The 23,526-nt window shown below is 41.0% G+C and overlaps 1 protein-coding gene across 1 annotated transcript in view; it reads left to right on the top strand.

The window, feature by feature from the left end:
- Positions 1-16,104: 16,104 nt before the first annotated feature.
- Positions 16,105-23,526, top strand: part of FIGF (c-fos induced growth factor (vascular endothelial growth factor D)) — a 31,786-nt gene continuing 24,364 nt past the window's right edge. Inside the window, exon 1 of the mRNA XM_009706126.1 lies at positions 16,105-16,739. Within this exon, the coding sequence (XP_009704428.1) occupies positions 16,650-16,739 (90 nt within the window). The 5' untranslated portion in view covers positions 16,105-16,649. The remainder of the gene's footprint in view (positions 16,740-23,526) is intronic.

Genomic DNA, 23,526 nt, shown 5'->3' with positions numbered 1-23,526 from the left:
TGAACATGCTCCCATAAATTTAAAAAATTATGGCGAGAACATTTTCCTGCCTCTTTGCAGCCAAAATATCATAGTTTAACATTAACTTGTGATGGTTTAAAATTGCAGATAACAAAAACCACAAATATAAGCAAAACCAGCTAATGCTGATTTACTGTCATTGCTCAAGGTGGGAGAAATGCAAAATCATTAAGCAAACTCATGCAAAGCAAATGTGTCAAGTCCTTTCGGTTTTCATAATCAACACTGCTGTTCATCTGATAGGGAAGTTGGAAGATATTTCTTTAACCTGAAGTACCTTTCTAAGAATAAATTCTTTGGGAGGATGCAGTACTTTTCTCTAGGGTAATATCATCCTTGGAGATCTAAGTTGACTTAACACTCTTCAGTAACTCTAGAGAACGGTATCAGCCAACTGTTCCAAGCCAAAACCAACAGCCTGCAGTTTGGCTTGAGGAGCAAATTGTGTGGCATCCAAAATCAATTTGTAAGGTAAGCATTAAAGAAGTGGGTTAGACCTGGTGTAAACAGATGTTCATAATTGAGAGGTTGGGTGAGGGATTTAGCGTCTGTAGTGCTATTTAGGAATCAGGCCTTGATTTAGGAGCTAACTGCAGGTGGAGAGAAGTTATTTTGAAAGGGTCATGGAAGTTTCCCCAACTATATATTTCTAGGTTTAAAAGTATGGGAGCTGGAAAAAAAAAAGAAAATTATTGAGGTATACCCTTCATTTTTATAACTGATTAAGTGGAAATATAAAAGAATGGATGGAAGGGTAAAAATTGAAATTTGGAAGGTGTAGGATAAAAGAGAGGACATTGTTGAGAATTTTAGAACTTAAGTGCTTCACTTCTCTCTCTGCTGTCAGAGGTGATCACCAAGAACAAGTGATTCCTTGCAGATGGCAAGTGAAGGGAATGTAGAAAATGCAGTCAGTGTAATTTAGCGGGATACCTCTCAGCTGATTTACTGCAGATATGTTCCTGATACAGTAGCAGCTCCCCAAAAGGAAATGCGATGTCTATTAGGTTGTTAGTATTTAGTGAATCTGTTTGTGTTATTAACATATGGATGTTTCTCACTGTGGCACTCATTGAAAATCTGACACACTAAAAATCCTTTTAGTGTAAAGTTATAATTTGATAGCAATATTAACTTGGCTGCATTGAAGGGTAAAGCATAGAACAATGTGCAAAGGACACACCACACTTCAGAATTTGATTAATAATTGAAAAGAAACTCCTTCTACAGCCTTCTAACATTAGAAAACATATACCAGTTGTGGAGTATTGGAATTTAACAGATGTGTATGAAATATTGGGTATAGCATCTCCAGTCAGACTATCATACATCTCAGATATAGTAAACCACATCTTCTATTAGATGTAATCACTTCTCCCAGCAGTAGTGCAGCATAGTTCTATACAGAACAAAAGCTCTTTCCTCGCTTTTGAGCAATCCCCGCTACAGCCTGCATGGTTAAGGTGTGACTGTGAAACAAATGCAGTTAATAAAGGAGGGGAGCTTCTAAAGATGAAAGCAATATGTTATGCCAAAACAAAGAGATTGAATCAAATAGGGAGTAAACTGATCGAGAAGGAAATCCTCTGCTAGAGGTTAATGCTACAGGGTAGCAACTAAAGGCAGAAAGGGGGTTATCAGATGTTATTTAAGAAACGGACAGCGTGTCTAAAAGCCTAAGGGACCTGCAGAAATTTTTGGAAGACCTCATTTCATCTGGAGGAAAGAAGGACACAGGGTTGAAATATTTCAATTCAGATGAAGCAACAACCCCAGATGGGATATTTTGTGACTTCTGTAAGAAGTGGTAAGTCATTGGCTTATGTGGCACAATAATTTAAAATGTTTCCAGGAAACTGACATTTTCCAGGCAGTATATGAAAAGCAGAAGGAAAAAAGCATCTGGAAAACACTGAAGGACTTGCTTGCAACCCTGAAGACAGAATCCATCCGCATCTGAGCTGGTGACCCTGAACTCACTGTAGAGTCAGTGCAGGCAAATGGGCTCGCTAGGACACAGTCCTCGTTTCAAAGCATGTGCGTGTACTTAGTCCGATAAACCTGTGTATCTGTCTGTAAAAGTCTAAAGTTAGAGGAAATTAATCTAGTCATAGGTGCCAGTAATTCCCTTGGATACTGTGCAGTTTGGCTCAGTGCAAGGAGTTTCAGAGGTCAGGTTAGGCTTCAGATTTTCAATGCACAAGACTGCTAGGTTCCCCACAGCCAAAGTTGGAAATACTGCTTTGATATTTACTCCACTGTGCCTGTTCAGACTGCCTATGTACCTGTGCACATGGATATACACGCACAAACCCGAGAAGTAACATGCACAGAGTTCTCTGATAGGACTTACACACACAAGCACAAACGTACCCGTAACACTGCCTTTGAAGGAGGTGCTAGACTCTCCTGGGGAAGTTGATCGTTGTCCAAAATTATCTTGCTGCCTGCAAGCAAGTTGTAAAGCAGCGTTAAGAACACCCCGAGTCTGTCACACTCCCTCGTTTGTGTCCATGAGGTTGGAAATGAGGAGAAAGGACATCTTTCTACATCTGTTCTTACTATCTGTCCCTCAGATGGCAACTGTACCTAAGGCTTACAGACGTTAACCAAAGAGGTGTCTGTGCCTGAAGAACTCTCTGTACAAATCTGTGAAACCCCTCGGCCCAGTTCAGTGCAGTCCTTCCTATATGTTTTTTGAAATTCTATACGCTAACCTGGATTTTTGTATCTCACTGTATTTCAGTGCTGACACCCTTTATTCACACCGAGCCTGTCAGTGGATATGTTGGTAAATCTGTATTCAACTCTCCTTAAAGCTTCTGTTCAGCTCTACAAAAATGTCGCATCCTGGCGAACGACAAGATGACAAGATTTGCAAATATGTGAGACGCTGTTCTTAATAAAAACAACGAAAGTCTGTGGTTGAGCAGAACAACATGCTGCCGGATTGACAGCTCACTGCTTTCATTTCCTTGTCAGTCTCTGAGCATTGCTGACATTGCCATGCTTTAAGGAAAAATGCCCACACAACAGGTTTATATTACGATATTATTATTTACGTGCATCTATCAATCAGATCTGTTTTGCCACCTGCTGGAACTGATTTACAACCCAGTGTTCTCCACCCTTTTATCTCAGTGGGGCTGCACACCTGCGCACTGTTAGGGGAGCACAGGGGCCACCCACGGAGAGCAACCTGCGGGGAGAAGCTGTGCCCCCGACAGCAGGCTTTCCAGCGGGGTGACCTCGATGTTGTATTGCAGCATCTGACCCCTCAGCTCTCCTATACTCTTTGTGTAGTAAATGGACGATTAGAATGTAGGGACATAGTTTTTCCATGTTCATGTCTGCTGTCCTAATTCCCTCATGAAGAGGTTTAGCACAATCTGTAAGTCTGCTCAATGCTTCCAACCAAAAGAAGAAGAAGTAATCAGAATTTTAATACGTGCGCTATAGTTTAACTGGTCTGGTCTGTATGTCTCAAGATACTGGGAATTATTGCTTAATCCTCAGCACTGGAAGAAGGGAAGCAGACCCAATGGGGATTAAATGCAGTAGCCAACAAAAGTCATACTCTATGAAAATATTACAATTAGAAATGAAAGATAGCCTTTCCAGATAGCTTTTCTTGAGATTTTACAAATGTTTAGACAGCCTAATCTAACCACCTATTTAGAACAGCTATTTTCAGTGAGACCCTTGTGAACTGTACTGCTAGTTAGCATTCTTGGCCCAGGTTAGCAATGGAAAATATTTCTTATCTGATTTGGCTCTATTTATAAGTGAAAGACATGTAAAATGTATTTTGTCTTTTGAAACTTTTTTGATTTACAAAAAATATCAAAAAAATTGCCTGTAAGCATTTATGTAATTGTCTTTGATGCTACTCTGCAGCTCATTTGTACGCATTTTATGTATAAATAGCAACATATTTTACATATATAATCTAGGTTTATACAGCCAGTTTTCTCCAATATTATAAACAGACTTCAGTGTCTGGGGATATAGTCAAAGCTCTGCCATTTAACCATGGAGCCAGAAACTGACAGTCCAGCAACAAGTCACAGGAACTACATTTATACTTGTAAGTAATTTGAAACGATCTTTCATATCGCAACATTGCTGTTTCCATCCATCTCTTAGAAAGGTGAGGAAAGGAAAAATGAACCCACATAAAGTCAGAAGTTCAATATTTTGGCAAACTGGTACTAGCTATGTATAAATCAGAATTTTCAGAAAGAACCTGAGAAAATAAATTCTCCAGGAAGTATTTGTGGGCTTTATTAAAAAGGCACTGTTGATACACCCAAATTGCAGATTACTTCATAAAAAAATCCTGTAAGTCCCTTTGGAAACTGGTTATCAAGGTTTCAATGAAGACAGAGTGACAGTGAGGACTTGTGGGATGGTTCTGTGCAGACGATGAAATGTATGTCATAAGAATGTAAGATCTTATTTGGATCGGACTATCCACTTTTTACAGACTCCTCTCCTTTGTATCATCTTCTCTTGCATTTTAGAATACATACTAGAGTATTTCAGCCATTTCTCACCCATAGTCCATGCAACAATAAAAGTTTTTGGGCCATCCTTCATATCCAATGTTTGAGAAATGGCTGACTGCACAGATCTAGCTCGAAAGTAGAGGGAAAATGACCTTCTTTAGTGGAAGAAACATTTTGGGTCAACACTGAGAAAGACTGAATCTGAATGTATTCAAGAAAATTCTTGTAAGGATTTAAAAATGATTTTAAGAGAAACATAATTTTCTCTTAAATAAGAGCAAAATAATTTTCAGAAGTGTTTGGAAAGAATATACAACTCAGTTCCTATAATTTCTTTTCATATTTAAATGTCTGCTTTATTCAAAGATCTCGATGATGCTAAACAAAAACTAGAACTTCACCACCCAGTGTATTGACTGATGGTGACTGTTCAGTTTGAGAACAAGGTACCTTTGCCCTATTAATTGTAGGCTGAAGGACGCTTCTTGATACAACTTAAGGTGAGAGTTGTTGACATTCTTGCCATTAGCCATAACCGTGGGCTCATCACCTTCCTTACACCTCCCTGCAGCCTTCAGAGTACAAATTTGCAAACAGTCTCAGAATTTTACATCAGAAAGGTCCTAAATATTCCATAATGCTTGTGCTTTTATTAACTGGTCAGCTTTTTCCTAATTTTCATAATACACATCAAGCCTTCTGCATCAATTGCAAAGTTGGAATTGGAAAGGGGACCTTTCCGTTGACGTCAGTAGGAACAGTTTCACCTGGGCTGATCATTTCTTTTAAATCTCTTTTGCAATGCTAAAAATTTAACTAGCCCAGAATAAAGTTCTTTTTCCCAAAACAGGACAGTAAGACAACAATAATAGGCCTGTAGAATCATAGAATCATAGAATCATTACGGTTGGAAGAGACCTCAAAGATCATCAAGTCCAACCATCTACCCAACACCACCATGTCAATTAAACCCACTAAACAATGTCTCGAAGTGCCACCTCCCTGGGGAGCCTGTTCCAATGCTTAATGACTCCTACAGTGAAGAAATTCTTCCCAATATCCAGCCTGAACTTCCCCTCGCGTAACCCGAGGCCGTTTCCTCCTGTCCCATTGCTAGTTACTGGGGAGAGTACATGTTACTGTAGTCACATTTAGCATGCTAACTACTCTCCAGATGAGTTTGTCTTGTGTATTGCCTACCTTTCCATCCTTGGGGATTATCTGTGAGACTGTAATGAGGAGATAGAGCGTCTCTGAGGAAGCGAAGTAGACACCGTAAGTCAGTATGAGTCTTGATGAATCTACATCATGGTGGGATCCTCTCATCCTTGGTCCGATCTGATCTTTTGCTGTGTTCTGCTTCCTCTTCTGCTGAGTGCTCTTTATTGTATTCAGAACAATGGTGGGTGGGGTGGTATGAATGCCAGAGAAATATTCTTAATGTGGAGTCTAGCGTGGCAGAAAGATTCATAAGTATTTATCTGTTGAAATGTGTTTACTGTATTTGCTTTGGTCCCTCAATAGCAGAAGACAATTAAAATCAGGAAAGTCAATGTTCCTTGCATCAAAAGTCATATAAGATGCACATCTGCACAAAATATTCCTAATAGCATACATTTTCTAAGCCTCAGGTAGTCCCTCAGACTATTTGTATAATATTGAATAAAAGAGGGACAGGCCCTCTCCCTGAGGTCAGGAGACTGATGTCCAGATTACTTCAGGCCAATCCATCAGGCTAGTATTTATGGGCAGGCTGGCTGAATCTGGGCTACGTAGCATTTGGCCAGACATCTCCCCTAAGCTCCATGTGATGTTCCTGTGGCTTTAAGTCGTAATTATCCCTTTTTATGACTTTTTAACATCATTATCCTTAACGACTTAATTATTAGATCATAATTATGTATGAGCCATGCCTTGGGGCACGGCAGGAAGACACTTGTGCATGTTTGAAGATGCAAAGCCTGCTTGAAGACTATCGTAAAGCTCTGTGTGAGGGGAATCAGAGAATGCCCTTGGTAGAGTTTTGTTCATTGATAAAGAGATCTCTGGAATGAACTATTGCCAGAACCATACCTGGGTGTTGCCTTGGAGTGAGCTAACTAGAGTGGTCCAAAACAGGGCCAGGGAGCATGGTAACCATGAATTAGGGTGGAGGAGCAGAGATCCAACACTCAAAACTCTCTGACCGTCTCTTTTACATTCAACAATCTAGAGGAGGTACCCTCAGTTCCCAGTTACTCCTGAAAAAAATTGATTAAAACCTGCTTATTGGATTCAAATCTGCTTCTTAGTGTCTTTTATGGAGCACTGATAACTATTTTTTGAAAACCTGAAAACATTTTACTACATCTCCAGCTCTGTAACATTTGGTACCTGTCAGATAAGGACCGATCTTATTCTTGAAGAGCTTTCTGTCAAAACGAAGGCACCACAAGGGCAAGAGTTGAAGATTTTGGGGCAGATCTTGGTGTTTTTGCAGTGTTTAAAAACTTGTTGAAAATTTGATATTAAATTAAATACTGTTTTCTAATCTGTCACAGCAGTGATATATTCCCAGAAGTTTTTTAGCTAATTAAATTTTAATTTCCTTTGGATTCATGTCTGCCTGTTTTCTTTGGTTGATTGTTTTTTTGTTTTGTTGTTTTTTTTTTTTTTATTTATTTCTTACCTTTAATAAGTAAATGCTATTTCAGAATCTAAATAGTTTTCCCTTTTTATATTAGAAATTCTTCTATCAAATTTCTCCACTGCATATAAAGATTAACCTAATAGTTGGTATGAATTTAAGAACATCTCATTATTTTACTTGGTTCTTTTCTTTTCCATTTTCTTTTGAATGGCATAGATTTGCTTGCTGTTCCCTGATTGCTCTCCTGAACCTAGAAGATTTTGTTATGAATACCCTGGCCAAGAGGCAGTGCTAGAGGCTGAAGTTCATGGTGTGTTCATCAAATACCACCAACACAGTAATTCCCAGATGGATAAGGAGGTCTCTCAGAGCTGTCGTGACATTATAAAATACTCTGTGTAAAACCTTATGGTTTACATGGCCAAGTGAACACTTCTACCTTACAACACCGTAACTGGTGGGTGATCCATCAGGTTTTCTGTGTTATCTGAACACAGCTGCAGAATCTTACACTTGGGAGCTGATATGGGGAACAGCAGGCAGTGGTCTGATCCATAAAAAAACACATTTGCATTGGGTGTGAGACCAGCGGGCTGAGAGATGAATGAATGCCAGGGCATTCTCTGAGCTGCTTCAGGACTGCTCCTGTCCTTTGAGAAGCCTTGATGACACCTAGTCTTCTGAACCTTGATGTCTGCAATGGATGGGCATTAGAGAGAAGTAGATTGTTTCACATAGGTGACTGATCAGATGATGAAGGATCTGAAGTGTTCATTTGATCTTGGTGTGCAGGCAGAGCTGGAGTAGCACAACCTGGGGATGAAAACTCTTTACAAAAGCCAGTTGGCCAGGTCATCTTTTATTTTGTTTCCAACAGGAAATGCAGGGTGAGGTTGACAAAGTGTGTTTATGTTCATACATTATTGATAGCAATAGGATGTAATAGAAAGAGGAAACAGAGAGTTACTTGGAAAAGCACAGAAGTGCATTTTTGCTTTAAGTGTGAAAAAATCATCCTACTAGAGCTAGAGATCAACTTTGTGATATATATACTTCACAGTATACATTTCCTTCTCTAAACATCCTCGAGAGAGATCATTAATTCTCCCTGGCTGATGTCAGGGAGCTGATTTACCCTTTTATTGACCTAGTGTTTGTGAATGTTAAAGCAGTGAAACCAAATGTAAATAATAAACATTTCATGCCCAAACTTTAAGTTGCATTAGATTTTATTTTTCCTATGTTTTCTATGTTTTTCTAACATTTTTATTCTATGTTTTCCTTTCAGATTACTGAGTTGTTACTCTAAAGTGTCTTCAAATAAGTATAAGTCCTGAAATTAACTTCGAGGGCTTTGCTGTCATTGTAAACCACTGTGTGCATACTCTCGGGGTGTTCAGGGCAAGGTCAATTATGCTGAACCTGGACTTGTTCTCAGACCATCTGTTATATATGCATACGTTGCCTTCAGGGTTCTACAGGGTAAGCAGGGAAATCACCTGTAGAAAATAAATGTATATACTCCTCCTTTGTCACCTTCTCGCTGCCATACCTCCCACAACGTGGTTTCAGTTTGCCTAAGACCTGTATCAAAATTTGCTCCCTCTGAAGCTCTTCACTTCTACTTCTCTGCCTGTTATCTCTCATCTGTTCGTTGCCTTTATTTGTGAAAACGTCTGTATGGGAATGGAAGTCTCAGTTTGGAAGAAATGCTGGGTGAAAGCAGCTGTTCCAAGGAATTTTTGTTGCTGAAAGTTCCTGCAAAAAGCTGCTTTGTTTTCAATGAAGACAGGGAGAGTTGGGGAGAGTGAATACAGGTATCTCTAAGCTATCTCATGTTTCTGGCTTGGCCTTGGAGCTCCCTACTGGCCTTGAGGGGCAGGACGTTTTCACAGTATACTCTGGCCATACCCACTGGGTCAAGAGTCTGGGACTTGGGCACAGAAATTGTTCCCAGAGGGTTGTTTCTTCTTATTTCAAGGCCTCATCTCCCTGACAGGAACCAGGAAGCAAGAAACATCTGAGCCCTGGAACTTGGCCAGGTGCTTGAACTTGAGGTATCCAGTATTACTTTTAACTAAGAACTTTTTTGAGTAAACTGGATATAATTAAAATGTCCAGAAAAAGGCCAAAAGCTAATTTACATTTTAGGCAAATACATTTGGTTGTGAGACTAGCTTTTTCTGTCGTCCTGTTATGATAGACTAAGTCGTGCCTACAGTTCCACCGACTGCCTATGTTGGCAAAGCATAGCCTGGTGTCTGAAGTACAAAGATGAAACTAGTCTTGCATTTTCCACTTCTATCACAAAGCCTTCCTGCCTCAAAGAAGTGTTGTGATGAGTTGGGTGAAGCTCTCCAGGAGCACTTGAAGGTGATCCTGTGGTACGGACCACTTCTGAAAACAGCCTTGCATGAATTCAGCCTTAACTGACCAGACCTGTAACATGTATTTGCTCTCTGACCTCTGAGAATGCAACAGTCACTAGACTAAATGAGTATTTTCTCATCTAACAGATATTTTATGATAATATTTTCATCATTATAAGGCTGTGTCAGATCTCCCTGATGTCTTGTAGCTGCTCTGCTGCCATCATCCATGCTACAGCCACTTGAATCATATTACTGTAGGACTGTACTATATTGAAAGAGAAAAAAGGAAATGTTTAAAGTATAAGCTGGGTTGTTGCTCTTCCATGTGGAAATATCTAACATCTTGTTCTGACCAAAGAGGAATTGCCAGCTGGTGCTATCTTGTCCATTGCAGCGGGAGTACAGCAGTGTGTACAGCAGGAGGAGATAAGGGTCTTTAACTTGCTCAAGACACTACCAGAGACCACAAGGTTAAGGATGTTGAGATCATCTGCAGTCATATCTTTCTCTTGAGAAATTCTAGGCTTGATGTGCATAACACCACAAATGTCTATTTAGTTACACAAGTTGGTGCAAGCTGCGCATACCCTTAAGTCCCAGGGCGATTTAGCAACAGTGCCATGTGTACTGGAGAAAATGAGAACCTATTACCATTTTCTTCTTTACAAGCACCCATGAGTTCATCTGTTTTGCTCGCAATCCATTCAGGATTCAGCAGTCTGGACACTCACTGTACTTTGCAGTTATACCTCCCCTTCTTACTGTACAGTAGCAGAGGATGAAGTGTCAGATTGAATGCAGACATTGATGTTGAATCCATCTTCTTGGTATCTGCTTCCGTCCTTGGCTTTGTGAGCTGTTTCAGGCATCTGACTTGAACAAGTAGTCAACCTCAGACGTACTTAAACACCAGCCAGCCCGTGTTTCACAGTCTGGAGGCAAGACCCTTGCTACAATAATAGGTGTGAAGGGTTGCATCTGCTCCCTGGTCAGATCTCCCCCTCTCCCTCCTCCTCTCTTTTCTTCTTCTCCTCTCCCTTCCCTTCCCCCTTTTTTCTTTCCCTTTCTTCTCCTTAACTGTGAGACCTCTTTTATCTGTTCAGCTTGCCTCATTTCTCTGTAGAAAGAAGCAAGAACTTTGAAAGTCACAAGCAAAATAAAGGCTTGTGAATGCTATTACATGCCTCTGTAATTAAAGTTTGATTATCGTTCCAGTTGTGCCCTCATTAACGGTTATGTAAACACAGATGGATGTGAAGACAAGCAGACACAGAGCTCCCATTATTGTAGATAAACATGAATTACAGGAATCCAGCAAGAGGTCTTGCTCTCTGGATCAGCGGCCATGTAGGTTAGGCAGGTTAGGCTCCTTAGAAGTTGGAGTTAGACGAACAGATGCAAAGGAACCAAAGAAACACCAATTTCTTCATACTTGGGTTAGCTAAAGCTCTCGCTCAGCACAGCAGCATCCCCACAGTGGCTTTCCATCTTTCCAGGCATTAGGTATTACAAACATGAACTAGAGAAGGATAACAAGGCAGCTGTGCTCTTCATGATGTTGGGGCAGAGCCTTTCAAAGACAGAGCAATTCAAAGGTGTGTTCAGCTCTCAAAAGTTCAACCAAAAATGTTTGTTTGTGATTTTTTATCTGCCTTTTGCTGACATAAGCAGCAGCATCCCTCCTCTGAGCTGGACTGCAGTGTGGCGTGGCCGAGAACTGAACCGGTGTATGTTGCGGTTTGTATTTGCTAAAGCTAAGAGTATGCCTTCCCTTCAGCCAAGGGTGTGTTTGTAGTTTGTGTCAACATTCCCTAGTGAACTTTAAGCCAGCTAGATTGAGGTATGGATAGCAGATTAGCCACTGCAGCCTGGAGCGCAGTAGAGGCACAGCACCCAGTTGGGTTGTCCACTTTCTCAGGCAGGTTTTTTAGCTTGCACTGAGCTCTAGGTTTGCTGCAGCAAGGAGACAATTAGGCTGTCTAATTTAAGGGTAGCTCAAGTGTAACCTTATGAGATGAAACAGCGGTCTGGCTGGCGTGAGGCCTGCCTCTGGAGGTGGCTGGTCGGTACTGCCACCATCACTCCACTACCACAGCTTCGGTAGAGTCTTGTCACGCTCTGAAGCTGAGACTTTGCAGGTTGGATTTTGTGTATTTTTCCAAATTTTATGAATCTGGCTTAGCACTTAGTGTGATGGTTCAAGCATTCTGCTATTTGATAGAAATTTCTGATGCCAGTAGCCGTTATACTAAACATTGCTTTATTAAAAAATATTTTCAATTTAATAATTACTTCATAATTAATTTAATAATGTGTACTGAGTGACCTCAAATTGCCATATAATTGCTGTGTCATGAGTGTCTTATTAAATCTAAGTTAGATTCTTGTTTGCAATATTTAAGATAATTGACCCGATTTTTCTTTCTCTATGTAATTTTCAAGAAAACAAAAGTTCCTCTGTGTGTGGATTACCTAGAGGGAATGTACAGAACTGCTCATAGAATCATCTTACAAATACTTACTTAAAGACCTTCCCTGGGAATTATGTTATTTCCCTGAACATTGCGCCATGCTGAAACTTGAAATTGTGCGGAGTTCTCAAGGGCGAAGTATCCGGTGAAATAATACTTTATTTGAAGTAAAGGCAATGAACTGCCTTTATTGATCTTCGATTTTAACTTTGCAATCTGAAATTGATCAATTTAATTGGAGTTTATTTAGGGCATATCCTCACAAACGTTCTGTGATCTGAGTAGTCCTATTGATTTATGGCTTAGTCTTGTGTTAAAAGGCCTGAAATATCTCCCTGTTCTGTTTTTTTGCATTTCTGCAAATGAAGGTGGTTTTTGTTTGAGGTGTTTCCCTTTTAGTTTTGTCTGGCAAATAGTGACACTAGTCTGGACCCATCTGTGGGTGTAAATGATTTTCAGATAGCCGAAGGAATTTACTGTCTCACCTGAAAGAATTTCAGCTTGAAGAACATGAGTTGTTCAGCATTGTCAAGAAATTCTTCTGTTCCTTGGGTGTGTATGCATGCAAGAAATGTGTAAGCTCAATGTGGTACTATTTTTTGAGTTCCAGTCATCGGTACTGGCCTTTTTTCTCTTTATGTGCTATGAAGCCAAAGTAATGCAGCATGGTAAGGAGTTCAAGTAAATAAGTTGCACTTGATCTGCATATTCTATCTTAAAAATTAGTGGATGGTGCCAAGAAATTATGATTAATCTGTTCTTAGGAATATCTACCAAGTTCTGGGTCTTCTTTGTATGTTCTCCTCCATCACAAAAACAGAGTATGGGAATCAGTGAATCAGGGTTTCTGTGCAATGTATGTGAGTGTTACTTTGGAATAGAGACTCACATGCTTAAATTTTAATGAACAGATTTTACATAATGTTTGCAGATAAATAGATTTAAACTTCTTTTCATCTGTATTGTTCATCCATTTGAGACACCAGTGTCGATCAATATTTGAAATAGACTTAACTGAACTAAATTTTTAAGCTCTTCTTGCAAAGAGCTGACTCATTGCCGCAATATTGATCTCTTAGCTGCTCACCCAAAGGTGACATACGTATTTGAATTCCTGGTTCACTACACAGTATTTAGCCTTGTTGATGTCAATGGAGCTGTTTATTCAGCTACAGAAGTAGAGTCATGTAAACAGTCACGTAAATGTTATTTAAGTACTCTTTTATACCATGCTAGATTTTAAAAGAAATACAAATCTCAGCCTGGCACAGAACTGAGCTGGTGGTTCTGCAATAGTAAACTGAGATAAAACATGAAACTAGAATGTGAGTATTGTTAACTTGTGTCCCTGTATTAAATGAAAACATAGGGCATAGTCCTAGGAGGTGTCTGGTCCAACAGCAAGTCTGTTCACTGCTGTTGCAGGCAGCCTGCAACATAATCTCGACATACTTCTGAGTTTTAAGCTCCAAAGTAAAAGTATTTAAACTGTTCTCAGTGCAGCAGTAGGCAGGAAAAATCATAAGAAAGCTGTGTGAGGAGCAGGGATGAGATGGTAATGGAGCACTGATTCATGTCTTGAGTTGGAGCAGAGAGACAAAAGCAACAGGGAAAGGGTTGGGGACAGTGGTGGTTCCCAAAAATCCATCATCAGAGTTGCTCTGCTGTCCTGTCAACTGATTTCTCTTGCTTTGCCTTTGCTTTCACTAACAACTTTGAGCTAAATTTAAAGTCCTCTGCAGTGAACAAAAGTTTTTTTTCCTCCTGTGGTAGTCTTTGTGTCTGAGTCCTAAGGGAGAGATTAGGTATTTTTTGTCTTCTGCCTGCAGCATCTAACCTGCTCTTGTAAACGAGTTTGATTCTGTGCCTGAGGGTCAGTTCAGGCTCTCTGCCAAAAAGCCCACTGAAGCCAGAGGTGGGTGAACTTTTCTGATGAACAGTTTGCTTTGAGAAGGATGCAAGTTTGGTCTTTCCAAACGTATTTGTAATTCAGAGTTGAATTTGGTAAGTAACGGCAATGAACTAAAACACACACAAAATATTACTGAGGTGTTTCCCTCCAACATTTCCAAAGCAAACAACCTTGATTTTCTAGTGCTAGATTGCCAAGAGTCCCTTAAATATGGTTTATGGGTCTCACAAGGGCAGAAAGGCAATCACCACTCTCACCAGGAGGCGGAGGGTGTGAGAACCCTTGGGTTTGAATTGCTTTCCTTCTTGATTTAGAGCAGAGGTCTAAGCTATGCTCTTGTTCTCGGGAACATGCCTTCCTTGCTGATTTGCAGAACATACCACCACAGGTGCTTTTCACTCTCCCCACCGAAGCTGTTTTGCTTCATGTAAGCAAGTTAAACACTCGTTGGGCTGATGGGAGAAATTCCATAGCTGGTATTTAAAAACCTCAGTACTGCTCCTGGGCTTTTCCTTGCTTCTGCCAATTTATGAAGTGGAGAAGTGATGCCCAGGAGAAGGACAGAAGCAATCCGGCTGACGGCCAGAGAGAAGGTTTGCTCCAGGCACCTGTGCTGACTGGTGAAATTTTGCACCAGCCCTGCCAGGGGAACAGAGCAGTTCATCCTGAACTGTGCCGGAGCCCGGCTGTGTAAGTATCCCATCACCAGGCTTTAGGGCATGAGGGCATGCATTGCCGCTTGCTTGTTTTGTGAATCCAGCTCTATGTTTCAAATAATGATCCCATAAATGAGAGATGTTGATGGCCCGGCACTCCCTCCAGTTAACTACAGGTCAATAGAAAATTATTATCATGCAGTCCGGAGAGTACAATGGTTATTTTTTGTGTGATACCTTAAGCTGAAGCTGTGCATCCGAGGCTAAGGCATATTCATTTATTTTAGCAGGCTTTCAGCTCCTGCAAGGAGATGGATATTAGCATCAGAAGGGAAACAGAGACATTCGGTGAGGTCAAGGTGATTGTACATAAGCTTTAGATAACACGGTCATTTAAAATTAAGAATTAAATAGTTAAAGTATTTTAATGGTAAACGACAGTACAGACATAGAATGTCCCTGGTAGCGTGAGGCCCGTGAAACTGCGTGAGTATTGCTGGCAGCCTGGGTGCAGGGAAGGTACGAGGGGGAGACGCAGGTACACAGAGAGAGGAGCTTTTTCACACCCAATTCAAACAGGTGAAATTCCTGCTGCCCTTGTACGAATCAGTGTGGGCAGCAAGGGGGAGGAAGCCAAAAAATGAGAAATAGATTGCCTTCACAAAACAAGTGGCAAAAGACAAAGATAAAAGTAATACAGTTACATATATGTTTTTGAAACATAATAACTCAGTTAACTGACAACAGCTGGAAAGACTGGGTTCAAATAATTTTCTCTCCAATGTCCATTTGTGATGAATACTTAAGAAGAAATAATGCAAGCTAATGATAGTTACAGAAGCGTGACTTGTATTGAAGACAACTACTGCTTGGATGTCAGAGGTAGGAAAGCAGTGCTCTGAAATATCAGGTAGGTGACTGTTTTATGTTAAACACTGTAGAGGCTGATTCTGCAAACCCTAAGCCATGTGAGAGTGGAGATCATTCCCTGAACACAACACATTATGTCAGTACAGCAATATAGATTTAACACGCATAATTATCAGAGCCAATCTATATTATGATTTTAAATGTTAGATCTCCATTTTGGTTTTAAACTGTGCAAATATACAGAGAAAATGGGGCAGAAGTAATGATTGTGTTTTGCTGCAATAAAAATAGATTTTTTTTCCTTTTATATCTGTAGCTTCATGAGCTTTCATTAAAAAAATCAAAATCTTATTTGTTGTCAAATATAGTTTTTAACTTTCCTTTTTAAAATCTATCCAAAAAACCCTGTACCACGTAAGATAGGACACATTGAAGAAAGTCAGACTTTCTCTTTTCCTTTCCCTCCCTCTCTTTTTTTAAAGAAGTAAAATATGTGTGCTGTGTAAGAACGTGTGCTGAAGTTTCATGTTTCAGGTAATCTTCTTTAAAATAATGGGTGTCTAGATTGCATCAGTTAGTTTAAAAACTGCTATGCTATTGGTAGGGACAAAATGGGATTAGAGCCAAAATTTGACTGTGTTACTGCCAAAGTCTGTATCAGATTTAAGACACATGCTTCTGCAAGCTTCCACGAAGGTTGTGAAAAAAGTTTTAATACAGAGTTGGATTACAGCTCTCGAGCTCAAAACATTGGCCATTACACTACCATCTTAAAAGCCTGCTGTAACACGGAGCACAGAATAGAGCAGCTTTCTCACATTTTGTGGACCACAGATGGATTTTGAATGCCTCTCTGTGCCTTGATGGAAGGTATATTAACTTCATTAATTGGGATCCATACCTGATCACTTGTGAGCCTGTATGTGTATACATACAGATATATATCTATTTAAACCCTTATCATGATTTTCTTTCAAGTGTATCTAAACTCTGCTCTAAGAAATTATATTCTCTAGATGAACTTACAATTGTTTTGAGCAGTAAAGAACCAGTTATTTACTCTCGGATGTTGGAATCCTTTGTGAGTTTGTAAGAGCAATTCTGGAAGCTTTTCTTTTCTGTACTGGTGATAGAGAAATGCATTTCGAAACAGACGCCTCTAGCTGTATGACGACGACTGCGTAGTAACCTGTGGATTTTAAACATCAGAATGTACAAACCGTGGGCAACTGTGAATTTTTTCATAGTTTCTTTCCTACATCTGCTGCAAGGATCTGACTATGAGAATGGATCTGTGAAGGTAGGTGATCTTTATTTACTGTTATTCTGAATAATCCAAATTGCCAGAATCACACCTATTTAATGTGCAAGGTGGTGGTCTTTTTGTGGTTTTGGTGCTTGGGGTTTTTTTTGTGATGGCTTAGTTGCACAGATGTTTAGCAGCCAAAGAAGAAAGAGAATCTATAAAGAAGTTAAATCCATATTTGCTGTTTAACATTTTATGTCTTTTTCCTAGTTACTATTAACTACTTGTTGTATACTTTGTTCTTAAGTTAATCTTTTAGTGCCAGTCACGCAAAATAAAAGCAAAATCTAAACAAAAATGCAAGTCAGAGCATTTAGCATACTTGTTAAATGCACTTTTTTTGTTTCAGATATTTATAACTGCAAGAATTAGTACCCTGGTGTTGAAAATTTTCTTCCAAAAACATGTGTTCAACAGTTGTTCATTTGCTCACCAGAAATCAGAGAAATGTTTTTCTTTTGTTTTATTAGGTGATGTTTTCCAGGACTTTGAAATAAGCAGCCACCAGTAATAACACAACACATTGCCTGGGAATTAACCTTTCTTATGAATATAATACATGCAACAAAATTTAAGCTGAAGCCTCACTTTGAGAGTAGGGTTTTTCAGATCTGACTTTTTCAGACAATGTGAGAACATCCAGGGCAATCATTTAGCAAAATCAGAACAAAAGCTGGAACAAGTTTCTACATGTGCAGTATGTCCAAAAATGATTAATTCAGTGTGTGGTCCAGAAAAAATTATTTGTTTTTCACTAAAAGAGCAAAACAAGCTAATACTTTTGTTTTCTCTTTGGAAAACCTCCCGCTTGCAAGAGATGACCACACACTAGTCTGTGAACTGCACTGCATGCTGACCTGTGTTTTAGAAAAGAAATGCTAAGTTATGTGCTTAATTACAGACTGCTGTTGTCAGCACAAGAAGTTAGCAGTGGTGAGCGATGTGTGCCTCGGGATGACTAATGACTAACCTCTTTCCCTGCTCTCCATTCACAAGCTTTTAATTTACAACCTCAGCAATCAGTTCTTTGAAGGCATTAGGACCAGAGTAATCAGTCTTGTACACACTACGTTTATGCACTGCATGACAAATCACTGGTTTCTTATGTGTAGGAATCACTTTAAACCAGAAAGCACTTTCTAATATAGAATACTAACCATTATATAATTTGCAGTGATGATAATTCTGTCCTCACGTGGGACACAAGTTTATTCAGCACAATAGTAAACCACTAGTTGGTCCTTTAATTAAATTTTGAAACCATATCCACTTGGCCTAGAATAAATACAAGAGCTCTTCTTGCTAATTTAAACTGGTTTATAGTTCATTCACTGTGATAGGATTGTCCATCCAACATATGTACCTCTGTAATTGTTTTTCATCGAAATTTGGCTACCACTCTCAAGCAGCCAGCTTAGCCACAGGGTACTCTATGTAACAACAAATCACTGTTAGTTTCCAAGAGTATCCTAAAGGTAGCGTGTAGATCACACTAAAAAGGGCTGTGTTTCACGTGCATTGGCTGCTGGTTGCCACAAAGAAAAGACTGTTTTTCCACTTGTTCTGGCTCTTGCTGTCTAGACAGAGATTTTTGGCTAAGCTGTTGATTATTTCTCTTTTAATGTTTTACATACTATGTTAGATTTCTGGGTTGGTTTAGCATGTAGGACCTGTGGGCTTTTGTGCGTGTACGTATGTGGATATATTCCTAAAAACTCCTTCATGTTCCAGTGTTTAATGATACACATGGTTATGCCTATTCTTAGTGTTTGCACCTCAATTTGAATTTGCAGAACACAGAAATGATGTATTGCATTCAGCTACCATATCTTATTTTTTTAAAGTTCTTTAAGATCAATAGCAGTATTGCCTGGATAAAACCCGTAAGGTCAGGATCCATGTAATAGGCAATTAATGAGACCCAAGAAGGGTTAACCACTAGCAACCTGCTCTTGTTATGTGAGTTCATATTTCATATATAGCTCAGTTCTGCCCAGGTCGCCTGAAGTTTTAAACCTGTTGATGGTTTAAACCATCAGGTGGTGTTGGTGTGGTATCATGAGATAGAGTTTCGGGGTGCTAAGGATTTAAATACTCTCTTATCACCCTTCCGCAAATGTCCTATTTAATTCCGTGAATGTTAAAATGTTTATGTACAAGCTGCTGTGATTCAGTAAGTATCTCCGTTGCACTTGGCTTTTCCTGAACCTTCAGAAACGCCGTCCTCTTCTGGGTGCAGGAGTCCCTTTTCCCGCCATGTGCACACCAAGACCGGTTGTCCCCTGCCCGTCAGGTCCAGGTCCTCCTTCCTCTCTCCATTCCTGACCTGTTCGAGTCCCAGCATTTGACCCACGTTCCCTCACCTCCAGGACTCCTCAGGGTCTCGGTTTCCCTACTGGGCTCTCGTTTGTGCTCTCTGTGTGCCGCCCTCCTTCCCACTTGATTCCTTCTGGGTGGGGATGTCTTGCTTCTCTCTCAGACCCTCAGGAGGTCTGTTCAAGTTCCTCAGAGACAGCCCTACCAGACCCTTTTGCTTTCCAGTCATGTCTGACCATGATCCCCCCCTCCCTCCTCCATCCCTAGGTTCTTGCTTTGTCTCTGTGGTCACGACTTCCCGGCTTTCCTTTTCCTCATCCCAGTTTCTAGTTCTGCTTCCCCCAGATGCTCTCAGCCTCCTCAGCCAGGTCTTGCCCTCTTCCATCAGCGTTCATCTCCTTCCTCTTCACAGGCAAATCTGGCAGCTTCCCTGGTTGCCCAGCCCCTGTGGCCTGAGGAAGAGGAAGGGCAGGTCCCTGCTCTCAGCCCCACGGGCCGGGCCTGTGGTGGCCTGCACCCATGTCCTGCTCTGCTCTGGAATGGAGCGGGGTGAGCACAGGCCCCCTGAGCACCGAGCTGCTAAACCCTGGCAGGTCTCTGCTGTTCCCCTCAGAGGTTTTTACGTTTGGGTGGATTTTTGTAGAGATAGCAGTAGACACATCTGGGCCAACAAAGGTTCCTGAGGTGTCAAAACTTCACATCTGTGATCCACAGCAGGGAAACGCCAGACATTTGCAAAGACGAGACCACCAGAAAATGTTTTTGTACAGATAAAGAAGGAGCTTCATCCTCAACTGCGGTCAAACCATTTTGACAGAGAAAGCAAAAATATTATTAAAATAATTGAGGCAGACATCTGGCATGGAAAGTTTCAGCCTGAACATCTAACAGCTGGCAGCGTTATAAACAACTGGAAAGCAGTCTCATGATGGGAAGCGGTGGGCAGCCTCGGAGTGGGCCAGCGCAGCCGCGCAGGTGTCGGGCAGGGCTCCTCAGCTGAACTCACGTCAAGGCTGGCGGCGAGCCCTCTGCCTTGCACGCCAGTTGCTTGGTTCAAGATGCCAGACTGATGTACGAAGTCCTCATTGAACAATTAGATTTCCACATGGGTTTTCTGAAGACTGAGTGCTTTTTTTTTTTTTTTTTTCCATCAGGAAATGCTTCAAAAATTCCTTGTTGAAGTTTTCTCCTGAAGTCTCTTACGTTTTGGAACCCCTCAGCTAGGGAACTGCAAATTTTGCTGTCTCTTTTCCTGTCTCTCCCCCACACATTTTTCCTCTCCTAAAGCAATGACAGACATAGGCTACTTTTTCCAGAATTTTAAAATTAGATGCAAACATCTATGTCCTATACTCATTAGAGCTGAGGCAAATTTTCTGCCAAGAAAAGCCAATGATCTGTCAGAGCTGCTTCTGCCTTCCAGCACTAAAGCTGCCTCTCTAATGAGGCTACAAGGTCTCGATCTCTGAGAATTTGAGTCTCATCGCTTCCTGCCCTATTCTGCCCCTTTTGTTATTAATAAAGTCTTAGGGGGAAGGCAAGAGAAAGGGACAACTGGTTATGTCCGAGTTATAACAGACTCACAACCTTTTCTTTTTGCAGAGGTCTTCTGCCCTCCTTCGGTTCACTAGAGAGAAACCCACAGCTGATAGGTCTGAGGAGTATCCCTGAACTAGAAATCTGCTTTCTGAGCAGAAGACTGAGGGGTTAGCCTGGGAGGTAAACATGGCTCCTCTCTGTTACATGCACTCCTTTTCCACAGCTAAACCTTTTTTACTTCTGCACTAAACAGCGATACTGCCTTGAAGGGTCATTTTTGCTCTAGGAGATCTTCTTAGGTTCAACAATCTCATATTGCTCCCGTCAGCTGGATGGAGGTGGAAGCCACTTTCCAAACACAGCTGGTACATGATCCGTGTCTGCTGGTGAGAGAGAAACACCACTTCCCCATGAGCCCCAGGCCATGGACCACCTAAGCGGAGAACGCCTTGCCCTTGGGAAGGCATGGAAATACTGGAGAGCCGTCACACCATGAGCGGAAGGAATCGGGAAGCTCTTTGCATCTCTCCCTTCCTAGAGCCAGCTGCAGTCTGTCTGTACAACCAAAACAGAGTTCTGCAAAGAAACCTGAGCAGCAGAGCTGGCTGTAAGCTTTTGTTTCTGTAATTACCACTGAATCTGTTTTTCAGACAGATCTACACAGCTCTCCAATAACTGCTTGCAAATATTACTCAGTTTCTAGAAAAGAGAGATTCTAACAAATGCTCTCATGGGATATCTTCCTCAAAGTCAACTCCTGAAAGTACAGCAAACTGCTCAACGGCTAGAAAAAGCAACCCTAAAGGTTGTTGGAAACAATTTCTCTGTTTAAACTAAGCTTTTCATCCTCACATCCAGTTTCCTTTCAAAGTTAGCAAACTCTTTTAAATAAAGATTACGAAACTGTGGTTTTCAGAAGTATTTCATCATGCCAGGTTTGTCACTGCTGCTTTTGATTCTCTGTGATTACCATCTCTGATAGGCACGATGAGCCAAAAACGTGTGAAAATGTACTTGCCACATTCCTGCAGAAATGGTTGTTTGTGCTTTGCCTTCAGGAGTGGGAAGCTATCAGGGAGGTTGTGAGGAAAGCCAATTTGTTCTGACTTATCTGCTACTGCCTTGACAAGGTACAGTTCGGTATTGTTGCCATGCCACAGGGCACCCGTCCTTGGCTCTTATCAATTTGGAAAGGGAACTACTAACACACTGCTACTTTATCAAGAGCAGTTCTCACTTGTGAGAAACAGTAAAAAAATCCCTCCCAGCTGCTGATCCAGTCCAGTCCGTCTCAGCTAGGATTGTAATGCCTGAGGATAGAGCAGAGCTCTGAAAAGTACATCAGGCTGTTTAGATTAATCAGATGCCACATTTGAGACATCATTCTAATAGCTGTTTGAAATGAAGACAGTGCTAATTAAACTTTGACATCAGTCGTGGCTCACATCTGAAACTCTGTGGAAACAAGTGGAGGCAGGAAGGCAGGTTCAGAGGGCAGGGGACCAAATTTCTGTTAATTTGTGGTCTCAAGGCAGGTAAAACAGGCAATCAGCTCAGGCTCAGCAAGTGTTGCTTGTCTCTGTTTTCTGCAGCCTACTTGTGCTTTCTCCCTCACAGGCATTTGTGTTGTTTCTAACCACTGATGTGGTCGTATTAACGCAGGCTCCCACAGGAGGCAAACAGAGAAACAGGCTGCCTGAAAATGGAAAAAAAAGCCTGGTGCAGACTCTGGCTTGTGAGACTTCTGCCATTGTGTCTGCATTTTTCTTCTGCCATTTTCTTCTGATCAATACTGTCCCTACTCCAGACTAGATCTGAGTAAGGTTTACTTGTGTCTTATCTCCTGTGGACATCATATTGGTATTTGGAAAAAATAAATAAGTACAGTTGTTGCAGGTGATAACTCCTTTATTCTTATTTCCATTAAAAACTTTGTACAGTAGTTTTGTAGTTATCACTAAATGTCTGGGATCTGTGTTTCTTTTAGACCTTTCTCTCAGGGCAAGTAGGTTCAGTTACAAAACTGGCCATTGGTGTTTCTTGGGCTTGGCTTTGAGATATAGTTCCAAAATGACTGTACTGCTCAGCTTTGCTGGGGGGGGGGGAGGGGGGAGAAATGACCACAATACCTTTCCTACAGAAACCCTTATTCCTTAGGAATTCCTTACTCCTCCCACTATGTGCCAATCCCTTATTTTCTTCTCCACCTGCTCCCTACCTCCTCAGCATGTTATGCAAAGCTTTGTAATTCTTGTGGAGATTTGAGGAATGGAGACAAAATGCTGTGTGCCCCCACTACAGTTGCAGAGACCCCATTTGCCCATGGGAAGGCCAAGCAGAATTTGCTCTTTTTTTGGTGTCCTTGTGAAAGAGCTACATATAGGATTCTGTATGAGTGAATAGCAGAACAATTGAGCGGGGTATTTTAGTTTGCTCGCATTAAGAAAAATTCAGCTTCCTGAAGGACATCTGCATATTTTTTCTATTTTCCCCCCAAATGGGACTTAAAAGTGTTGTCACTGTTTAAGGCTGGGCTGGTGCTTAAAGCGGGTGGCAGACACTCTCTATTAACCTCTTCCTTCCCCAGAAGGGGAAGGAAAGGAGACAAGAGAGACTTATGGGTTGGAAAATCGAAACAACTTTAATAAAACAGTAACAATGAAAAGAAATATAATAATATTAATACTACTAATAATAGAAATAAAACTATACAAACCCAATATTCAGCTTCCTGATGATGATCACGGGATCATGTGCAACGATGGTTCGCTCCACTGATGTAGCAGAGTGGGCACCTGGATGACCTGGACTGGACTCAGAAGCACATGGGAACCGGATTCAGGAATACACAGATCGGGACTGGAGGCAGGAGAACAAGCAGGGTCCCACAGGGATGCCAGCCATGAAAGAAGAAATGACCCTGTGA

Source organism: Cariama cristata, unplaced genomic scaffold (assembly GCF_000690535.1).
Source record: "Cariama cristata isolate BGI_N322 unplaced genomic scaffold, ASM69053v1 scaffold16048, whole genome shotgun sequence".
Taxonomy (NCBI): Eukaryota; Metazoa; Chordata; class Aves; order Cariamiformes; family Cariamidae; genus Cariama; species Cariama cristata.
This window is presented reverse-complemented; position numbering and strand designations above follow the sequence as displayed.